Here is a 10771-nt window from a genome sequence, read left to right on the forward strand (position 1 = left end):
CAAGCTCTGCAGCCAGAGCTGGGCCAAAAGACTCTCCCCTCATCGCCACTATTAATAACAATGACAACAGGCCCGTGTGGGAGCCATCCCCGTTGACAGCTGGGGAGACAGGCTCGCAGAAGTTACCCTGTGGCTCGTCCAAGATCACAGCTCTGGGAGCAGCAGGCTGGGACCCAGACGTCACCTGGGCTCTTTACAAAGACCCTGTTCGTGACTGGGAGCGCCGAGGGTTCGCCGCCTTATGCATCCTGGGTCCATGCGGCCTGACCCGGGAGGCACCCTGAAAATGCGTGTCCCAGACTGGCTCAGCGTACAGAGGGGCAGATGGGAAGGCTGGGAGCAAGGTCCCCGTGAGCCCTGCTGGTCGCAGCCCACACAGTCTCAGGGCACACAGCTAGGCCAAGCAGTCCCAGGCCCGCACGTGGCCGTGAGGGTCAACAGATCAGAACCGGGGGAGGCCCATCCCCGTGGGCCCGCCTCCCCCTTCCTTCACACCAGAGTCTGGTTTCCCTGGCTGGGGTGAGGCCCCTTCCCCGAGTACTCGTTCAGGGAGGCGCCCGCTCCAGACCCTCCCCTGCCCGCAGCAACCCCCGCCCCATGGCATGAAGACCAACGTGCCCCACGCCGAGAGCCATTCCCTTAAGAGCTCCGAGCACGGGGGTGGCTGGGAGGCTGGGAGGCTGGTTTTGCCCCTTGCCCTCACCCCCTTGCCCTTGGGCCTTCGTCAGTCTCCCTCGGGGTGGGCTCCCGGCCCCCACGGGAGGCTGGGGGTAGGCAGGGCTGTGCCGAGGACGGCAGCCCCTCCCCGCCCCCTCCCAAGCACCCGCAGGAGAGGCGGCCCGGAGAGAGCAGCAGGCTCAGAGGCTCCGGGATGACTAAGAGCTGCTATTCCCGGGGAAACCCCACTCACTCCTGCTCTCCGAGGGGCTCCGACCCTTGCACTATTCGGATGCAGGCAGCTTCCAAGGGCCGCCCTCCACTGGGGCAGCCCCCCCCAGCAGCGCGTCCCCGGGGGACCCTCCGCGTGGAGGACGTCTCGGTGCTGGCTACTCAGGTGGCCTGACAGGTCCGCCCGTGCCTGCGGGAGAGAGAGGCTGGGAAGGAGGGAAATCCGATCGGCACCTCCCGGGTTCTGCGGCTGGGCTTCAACGAGGAATGTGGCAATCCCGCGGCAGCTGTGCCCAGCCTGAAACGAGCTCTGTTTGAAACCTCCGACAGCTGAACCCCTCCCAGCCTCCCCCTGCCCAAATGACCAATAAGAGAAATCCAAGGGACAAGCAAGCACGCACACACGCCCTCCCCCACGACAAGCCGGGGGTGAGGGGGAGAGCGGGAAGAAATCCACTTGCCCGCTGAGCGCCCGGCGCCCCAAGCCCTCCGGCCAGCCGGCACACCAGGGCCCCCAGCAGGCAGAGCCCTGGCGGAAACCCACCTGCCTCCATCCCCCACGCCCCTGGAGGCCGTGATTTCTGAGCCGCCCGCCTCGGCCGGCCGGGTGTGCACACAGTACGCCTTACTGCTCCCGGGGCACGGGGAGGACCGGTCAGCGCATCCGAAGGAGAGGCGCTCCCCCGGGGCCAAGGCCAAGGCGGCGCCCACCTGCTCTGCTGGGGACACCTGTAGCCGGTTTGCCGGCTGTTTACAGGCAACGGCTTCTGCTGAGGGCTCCTTCCTGAGGGAAAGGACCGTGGGGGTCCTTCTGCCTGTTTTCACCCCTGCCCCCAAGGGACCTGGGTCACCGGTGCTCCGCCATCTAGCCCGAAGTCTGTCAGGGACAAGGGGGAAAACAGAAACTTGGGAAGAGAGGGAGAAGCCAAGAGCGAGAAGGGAGAGGACAGCGTCCCCGCCCCCCACCCAGACATTTATTTCTCTTCTATCCTCGGGAAAATGGAGTGGAGCAGGGCGGGGAGCAGGGAGGGAAGTCGCAGGAACTGGCAGGCGCGTCAAGGCAGAGGGTAATTAATTGGTGCGTTAAGCCGCTGGGCTCTGCTCTGGTACGAGTGAACCGGGAGGAAAGCGACGTCTCAGAAGGGAATCTTTCCTCCTCCCTAACACAGTCTGCAGCAGACAGTGTACGGGGTGCCCCCCCAAGAAAGCGAGGAATGAATCCTCCCGGGATTCAGAAGGAAAACCATGGGAAGTTCGAGTGTTCCATATAATTGAGCAAACGCCTCTCCCACCACCGCCTCTCCCCTCCATCAATCTCTCTCTCTCTCTCTCCTCTCTCTCTGTTGCTACCTACATATCCCTTTTGTTCAAGGTATAAAGAGAAATCGCAGCCCCTACCTTTGAGTACAAACCCCAAGAGAGCTCGGTCTCTATCACCATAACAACAATTCCAAACATCCCAAAAATCAGAGCATAGTCACTGAGCCGCTTCCTCTTTTCAAACAGGGCCCTCCTGTGTCCCAGCTTATAGCCAATGTTCTGGGTTTTCCGCTTGTTGGCTTTGGGGAAGGTGGCGCTGCTGGGGGTGGTGCCGGCGTGCTGGTGGTTGTGGGTGGTGTTGGGGTGGTGGAGCAGGGTCTGGTGGGCATGGTTGTCCTCCCGGGAGGAGATGATGATCTCGGGGGGGTTGCTGGGGCTGAAGAGCTGGAGAGGCTGGCCTTCAGGCTCGGCCTCGATGAGGTTCCTCCGGGAGGCGCTGAGCCGGCTGAGGGGCTTCATGACCCCACCACTGTACTTGCAGGAGCTCATGGCGATCTCCGTGAAGGGGTTGCTGTCCCGCCGGTGCACCAGGGGGCTGGCCTGCCGGTGCCGGCCGCCTCCAGCAGGCCCACTTGTGGCTGTGGAGCTTGGAGAGTGGCCAAGCAAGTGGTCATTGAGATTGAGCTGGCTGCCCTGCCTGGAGGAAGGGTGGAGGACGGCGGTGGAGTTGGCCGAAGGGGGGCCCCTGAGCGTCGTGGGAGAGGAGTGCAGCAGGCCGGGCTGGACGGGCTGGCTCTGGAGTTGGGCGAGCAGAGACAAGGGATGTGGTGGCGGTGGCGGCGGCTGCTGGAGCTGTGCGGGCTGAGGCGGCGCCAGGGGTCCCGGGGGCTGCTGGGGGGCTGCTGCCGGCTGCGGCGGCTGCTGCTCGTCCCCGGACGATGGACAGGGACACTTGGGGTCTTCATCCAGGTCCCCCACCCCCGAGTCATGGAAGTGCCCAGAAGTGTCCATCTTGGGGCCTGGCTGGATTCCCTGCAGCACAAGCCCCCACCCCAAAGCCACCCTCGCTCCGAAGACGGCCTCAGAGAACGCCAGGCATCCAAGCCCCCACCGGGTGTCTTGGCCCCAGTCTTCTTTCTTTGGCTTCGGTCCTCTGGGGCTGCCTGGGGTCCAGACGCCGCCACTCAAGGATGCATTGCACTGGGCAGGAGGGGCCTGGAGCGGGAGGCAGCGGAGAAGGAACTCCGGCTCCGGAGGTGGCCCTCGGGGAGCGCGCAGGGCCAGGCTCAGCCTCACTCCTCGCGGGCTCAACAGCTTTGCTCCCCTCCTGCGGCCGGCGCTGCTCGGCAAGCCAAGCCCACTTAGTGGCCGCGGCGCTCATTGGCTCGGCTCGCGTCCCCCCGCCCGCCTCCTAGCTCCGCCCCCGCGCGGGCCCCTCCCCGGAGGCGGGGCCTGCCGCCCGCCGCCCCCTCCCCGGCCGCGCGGCGAGGGCTGGGAGCTGTAGTTTCCGCCGCCGCCCCCGCCCCGGGCCGGCCCTTCTTCCTGCGACAGGTGCGGCCGGAGCCCGCGGGCCGCGGCGCGGGGACGTGCGCGCCCGCGGGGCGCGGGGCGGCGGCGCGGGGCCTCGCGACGGGGGGAGCCGCGCGCCCTGAGCGGGGGCGGCCGGCGGGAAGGCGCGCGGCGGGCGCGGCAGGTGGACCCCGAGCGCCCGGGGCTGGGCCTCGCGCTCCCAGCGCGCACCCGGGGCGCAGACGCGCCGAGCAGCTACTCCGGGGTCGGCGTCCCGGCCGCAGGGGCGGGCGCTCGCCCTCGGGACGCCGCAGTGAGTGTGCAGGGCGCCCCTTGTCGTTCCCAGCCGTCGCGTCCACCCTGCGCGAGTGATGTCATCCTCCTTCCACGCGCGAGAGCCGAAGGGAGAGTCACGCGAGCACGCAGAGGGCGCCCGGCAGACGCGCCCCGCTGGGAACGGGGGGCGCTGGGGTTCGAACCCGGGGCGGGCGCGCCGCGCCGCTCCGTTCCCTCTCCCAGGCCTTCCCGCCACGACGCGCCGCTCCGGGACGCGGCTCCGGCGATGCTGCGGGAGCACCGAGAGCGGCCGTGCGCGAAGAACCGGCCTCGCGAGGCAGGCCCGGCGGAGGGGCCGGCTCCTGGGGCCCGGGGTCAGCAGAGGGTCAGGCCCGAAGTACCCCCACCTGCCCCGCGCGGGGCTCTGAGAGTCAGAGCTGGGGACGGCGGCTGCCTCCCGGGCTCGACCATCACCGAGTATTGATTAAGCGCCCGCTGTGTGCAAAGGGAGTTCCGAAGACATGGGACCAGGTGAACGCATTTCCGCTTCTAACCGCGGCAGACTCGGGGATCAGCCGGGAAGGGGTCATGATGGGATTCCCCAGGCACACCTGGGGGTTTAGGCGGGGGAATGATTCCTCTGTCCAGCGGCTTCCCTGACTGGGAAGAGGAGAGAGTAGGAGAGTCGCCCACACACACAGAGGCACACATGTCCGTAGGTATACACGCACCGACCCACAGGCCCCTGTACACGCGCCCGCACACACGCACACACCCGCACACACACACGGCGGGTCGTTAGAGCAGCAAGTGGGCGGAGCTCCCACGAATGGGCCCAGAGGACCCCATCATGCCGGGCTCACCTCTCCAGGCCCCTATTGGCCTCCATGACTAAGAACTAAGTATTACTTGTACTCTAAGTCACAGCCCCAGAAGCCTGAATCATCACAATCACACACAATGGCCCTGATTGCTGTTATCATTGCCAGCGAGGCGGTCCTCCCCCTGAGCCCCCACTGCCCCTCCAGTCATCAAGCCACGGTCAGAGGCAAGCTTGCCGCCTCCCCTGTCTCCCCCCCCCCCCCGCAGGCCCACCCAGCCTCCAGTATGCCCTGCCCCCCCTTTCCCCTCCCCCCATGCCCAAACAGAGCACCTGTTCGGTTCAAGTCTCTAAACCACACACTTAGGCTTAATGATTTCCTAATAAATTACCATTACTATGTTGTCAGCAACAGAATGTGCTGTTAGTATTGGTTCTCAGTCCCAGATACAGCATCTGGGCTGTGAAAAAAATCAATTTTCAGAGACAGACTCCAGGTCTGGGCACTTCTGAGCGCACTCCACCACCGTGACCCGCCTCCTGCCTCAGCTGACCTTTCTGGGCCAGCCTCCTGCCTCTGGCTCTACTGGATGTGCCTCTTGGATCCAAACAGGGACTGTGAGAGTGTGTCCTGCTGTCACGGGGTGGGGGACAGCCGGAGGGGAGGGTGGGCCAAACTGTCAGAGCCAAAGATGGACGGCAGACTCACCGGGAAACGGGCTGGAGCGGGACACTGAGACACAGAAGCCGTCCACGCAGCGACCCTGTGGGACTGGAGAGAGCAGAGCCCGAGGGCCCGGGTGGAGTCCTCGCTGCCACATCACGGCCGCGGGACCACAGGCGGGCGAACGCCCTCCTAATCTTCGGCGTCCTGCGCGATAAAACGAGAGTCCCTGTCACGGGGTGTGGAGGATTCGATGCAGGTGGGCATGAGCGGGCCATCCCGCCAGACCGCACCAGGGGCTGCTCAGCCCCAGGGACTTGACCACATCAGGTCTTCCGTCCTGGCCAGCTCTTCTCTGCTATCCACCACTGCCCGTCCAAACCCTCCTGGTCGGGAAGCCCCAGCACCTCCCTGAGCCCCCAGCCATAACCTTGTCTTCAGAACCCAAGAGTTGGAGGCGTCAACCACCTTACAGATGCGCATACTGAGGCATTAGGCGGGTTTTACAACTTGCCTACAGTTACTAACTAGGAACTAGTGGCGGAGCTGGGCTCCAATTCAGGTCTGTCCAACCCGAAGACGCCAGCACTTTCCATCCGTCCTGAAATCCTTATCAGGACTATTCAGTCTTACTGATATTTATGAAACTAAGATGTAGCATACGACTCACGTAGTCAGCCCTCGGGGGCTTGTGGGCTCACGACGGAGGCGAGCTACCCTCCCACGGGATGGTAACCACAGCGGAGATCCCCAAGTGTGGTCCAGACAGCAGAGTTCCCTGAAGGCAGGAGGGCATCAGCAGCGGTTTCGTGGAGGTGGTGGGTCTTGAACCACACCTTGAGCGATGGGCTCTTCCTTCAAACACTTTAGGCCGCTTTGGTCTCCAGGACCCCCTCAAGGGACGTCATGGGCTCCGTCCCAGACCACTGCGATAAGCGAGCATTGCAAAAAAGCACGTCAAAGAGGATTTTTGGACCCCCAGTGCACATAAAAGTTATGTCTACACGATACTGTAGTCTCTTAAGTGTGCAAACGCATGATGTCTGAAAAACCAAGATATTTACCTCAAACAGAACGTACTCCATTGCAGGGCACCTGGCTGACTCAGGCAGAAGAGCATGAAACTCACGGTCTTAAGGTTGTACGTTCAAGCCCCACCTTGGGGGTAGAGGTTACTTAAAATCTTCCCCCAAAATAGCTTATTGCTAAAAAGTGCTAACCATCACCTGAGCCTTCGGCAAGTCATAGTCACCGATCACAGGTCATCATAACAAATAGAATAATGAGAAAGTTTGAAATATTGCAAAAATGGCCAAAACGACACAGAGACACAGAGGGAGCAAATACTGTTGGAAAAACAGCATCGATAGACTTGCTCGATGCAGGCTTGCCACGAACCTTCCATTTATTGAAGAAAAAAAAAAGCAGTATCTGTAAGGCACAATAGAGCAGAGAGGGATAAGTGGTGTGTGTGTGTGTGAAGACGCAGGCAAGCGGGCACAGTGGGGCTTCCGAGCTCAGGGAGCACGGGGAACGGGAGTGAGGGTGCTCCTCAAACCCAGTGAGGAAGAGATGGGCGGTGGCCTCCGGCTGCACACCAGGCCTGCTGCCACTTGTCCCCTCTGTCCCCTCCACTTCACCCCTGCCCACCTCCCTCTTCACCCCCCAACAGCACCACCTTCTCCCAGCTCCGCTAGCAAGCTCTGTTCCCTTCTGCCTGGCGTGCCCTTCCCTACGCCTTCGTCTGAAACATCGCCTTTTGCCCTTCAAGAGATGACTCACAGGGCCTCCTTCTAGGAAGGCTCCCCCGAGCTCCTCGAATCCAGACCAGAGCCCCTGCATCCACATCTTCGCACCCTGTGCTCACCTGTGTGCTCACGCCTCCTTGGGTGTCCTTCTCCCCCTCGACTGTGACCTTCTTGAGGACAGGCATGAGGCCTTCTCCAGCGCTGGGTCGGCAACTCTTGCCCACAGCAGATGCTTAATAAAGATTAACTGAGCTAAACTGAGATCGGAACCCAGGAGAGGTCATTTGGAGGCAAAGAAAAGGAAGTTGTAGTACTTCCCACAACAAATAATGACCACAGTTTCCTCATCAGTAAAATGAATGAAATAGAAGAGATCATACCTGTGATCACTAACCTTAAAATCCCAGAGTCTGTGACCTGCGGAAATTGTTACTCCAATTAAAAAAAATTAATTAGTAGAACTGACCGAAAATAGGTTTAAGAAAAATAACGATTTGGGGTTTATATGGCTGTCTCTCCTGGTAGACTGTGAACTCTAGGAGCACAGAGAAGGGGTCTAATGTTTTTTCTGTATCCCCAGAACTAAGCAAGGTGCCTGGCCATGGATATATTCATTAAAGGTTTACTGCATGGCTAGATAGGTGAAGAGTGGATGGATGGATGGACGGATGGGTGGGTGGGTAGGTGGGTGGATGGATGATAGATGGGTAGATGGGTGGGGGGGGATGGATGATGGAGGGGTGGTTGGGTGGATAAGTGGATGGATGGATGATGGACATGTGGACAGGTGGATGGGTGGGTGAATGGGTGAATGGACATGTGGATGGGTAGATGGATAGAGTTTAGATACAGTGATAGATAATAGTGGGTTTTTAGAAAAGCCTGTGTGTTTAAAGGATATCCTTAACCTTCCAGGGATAGACGATATCATAAAACCAGCCATGCCCTCCCTCAGGCCCTGGACGGCTGGAGCAGGGACAGCTCTGAACTGAATAGCTTATTAGCCCGTTCAGGCTCAGTCATTCCTATGAAGCTTTGTCACTAGGTCAATTAACAATTTTTTTTAAGATTTTATTTATTTGACAGACAGAGATCACAAGTAGGCAGAGAGGCAGGTGGGGGGGAGGGGAAGCAGGCTCCCTGTGGAGCAGAGAGCCTGATGCGGGGCTTGATCCCAGGACCCTGAGATCATGACCCGAGCCAAAGGCAGAGGCTTAACCCACTGAGCCACCCAGGAGCCCCTCAATTAATGATTTTTTAAAGACTTATTCATTTATTTCAGAAAGACAGAGAGAAAGCACAGGGAGGGGAAGAGGGAGAGGGAGAGAATCCCAAGCAGACTCCCCACTGAGCACGGAGCCCAATGTGGGGCGTGACCTCATGACTCAGATCACAACCCGAGCCAAAACCAAGGGTCAGATGCCCAACCCGCTGAACCACCCAGGCGCCCCATGAATGCTTTACTAATAAAAGAATTCCAGTGTTCGCTCAGCACCTTCTCATAAAATACCCCATCTCCACCCTCTGGCAGCCCTGAAAGGCAAACCAGAATCTACTCTCTATGCCTTACGCTCTCACCCGTAAACTAAATTTTAGGAAGGCTTAAGCGACTCATTTGGGTCACCAGCGAGTCGTGAATTTGAACCTGAATCCCACTGACCCCAGACGCCCACTTTTCCCCTTGTGCTGCCAGGAACACCAGTCCCTGACCCCGCATGCAGTCCCACGGGAACTGAAGGAGAGCGCTCCAAGCCTTCTCGGACCTGCCCTCCTCTGCTCCTTCCCCCCGTGTGACACCATCTCCCGCTTCTGAATTCTCTTCACACTTTCCTCCTATCTTTCTGGAGACGCTTTTCACCTCCTGCCTTGTATTAGAGTTCTCTGTGTTCATGTCTTTTCTCTGTGTGTTTTAATTCGCACCCCGAGCCCCTGGGGGACCAAAGCTTATGGCACAAACTTTAACGCACGCGTACACGTGGCCCCGCACCCCACAGCCCGCCCCCCAACGGCACACTGAAGCCATGAAGCGCGAGAGCCCGGCGCCCTCGGGCCCCTGACGTGTGGCTCACCCCTTCCCAACTGGTCAGCAAAGTCCCCTGTCAGTGCCTCTTTTGTCTGAGTCCCCAAGTGACCAGAGCCTGGGGGAGGCCTCTCCCCTCTGAAGCCCACCCACCCTCCCCCAGGCCGGGCTGAGCCAGGGAGCCACGGCGGCCGCAGCCGTTCCCCAACTCCTGCGGGAGCTGAGGCCCCTCCAGCGTGTAGATGGAGGGATGGAGATGCTTGGGTGGAGAACTGGAACTTTGCCTGGGTCTGACAGTAACGGGGACATACAGCCTCACAGCCCACACCCTGGCGCACCTGCGGGGGGTGGGGGTGGGGGGCGGGCTCCGTGTGTGTGTGTGTGTGTGTGTGTGTGTGGCTTCAGCCAGCCAGAGGGGTCAGCCCTGTATCCCCCTTCTACAGAGGAGCAAACCCAGCTGAGACTTGTTCTCAGAGGAGGCAAGATGCCCAGCCCGAAGCCAGAAGGTCCGCCCGCTCATGGGTCCCCCTACTCCCGCCACCACCGATGCTGGGCCTCCTCCCCTGCTCAGCTTCCGTGACCCTCCCTCAGACAGAAGCGGGGAGGCTTCAGAGCAGCCCTGCGGGGGCCCGTCTGGCAGAGGCTGGTGAGGCTGTCCCCACGTGGGGTGTGTGTGCCGTGAGGACAGAGTGCGGCCGCCAGGCACCACCTAGGCTGGAAGCCTGACATCTCTGGTTCCTGCCGACGACCCATGGGCAGGTGCGTGCGCCCCTCAGAGCCAACAGAGCCGGGCCGGTCCACGCCTCCTTCCACAACTGGTCTGGGAATGTCGAGATACACTTTTTCGGGCTTCTCCTGACCCGTCCTCCGCAGCGCTGCTGTGAAAACTTGCGGTTCTGCCCGCATGTGTCAGTCTGGATGTCATGTTTATTTACTTGGCGGGTCAAGGGTCAAATGCAAGGTGCTGACAGTGCGTGGGAGAGAAAGCGTGGGAACTGGGTACGGCCAACACTTCGTCACCGTGATGTTCTGCCAGGCCCACCGGGCACTAGTAGGGGTGCCCCTAATTTGCAAACTAGGAAACGCTGCCCGCGGGAACTGGGCCAGCGTGAGGACCTTGTGGGCTTCCGGAGGCTGAGGGAAGGCCCACGTAGGTCCCTGCCCAGCCAGGGCGCAGCGGCCGGGCCTCCTCCCTCGAGTCTGGTAAGGGGCAAAGGCCTGCATATCCGGGACTGAGTGGGCAGAGAGAGCAGGTCGCCAGCCCGCCCTGGGTCGGCCGGGTTGCCCACTGCCAGCCCCACTCCGCTCTGTTCCACCCAGCAGAGAAGCAGCCTCGAGGGCGGGGGGAGGGGCGGGATTTGTGCCTGTTTCGTTCACCACGGAATCCCCAGGGCCTGGAACGGCGCCGGGCTTCGAGTGGGCTCCGGGCCCGCGTCCCAAAGGCTCCGAGAGAAAAACCACCTCCAAGTTTCACAGACCCAGAGCTCGCCCCTGAGCTCGGGCAGCACAGCCCTCCCCCCGCAGGTGCACGGAGGGAGGCGGCGAGCTTGGCAACCCCTGCTGACCACCACCGGCCCTGCTGGCCA

The 10771-nt window shown here is 61.2% G+C and overlaps 1 protein-coding gene across 2 annotated transcripts in view; it reads right to left on the reverse strand.

Moving 5' to 3' along the window:
* Positions 1-3159, reverse strand: part of KCNN3 (potassium calcium-activated channel subfamily N member 3) — a gene marked incomplete at both ends in the record, with an annotated part of 118692 nt that extends 115533 nt beyond the window's left edge. For both annotated transcript variants that reach the window (XM_080824854.1, XM_080824853.1), the window contains one exon: positions 2287-3159. In XM_080824854.1, the coding sequence (XP_080680980.1) occupies positions 2287-3159 (873 nt within the window). The remainder of the gene's footprint in view (positions 1-2286) is intronic.
* Between the last annotated feature and the right edge of the window lie 7612 nt (positions 3160-10771).

The sequence above is a fragment of the Martes martes genome (assembly GCF_963455335.1).
Source record: "Martes martes genome assembly, chromosome: 15".
NCBI lineage: Eukaryota > Metazoa > Chordata > Mammalia > Carnivora > Mustelidae > Martes > Martes martes.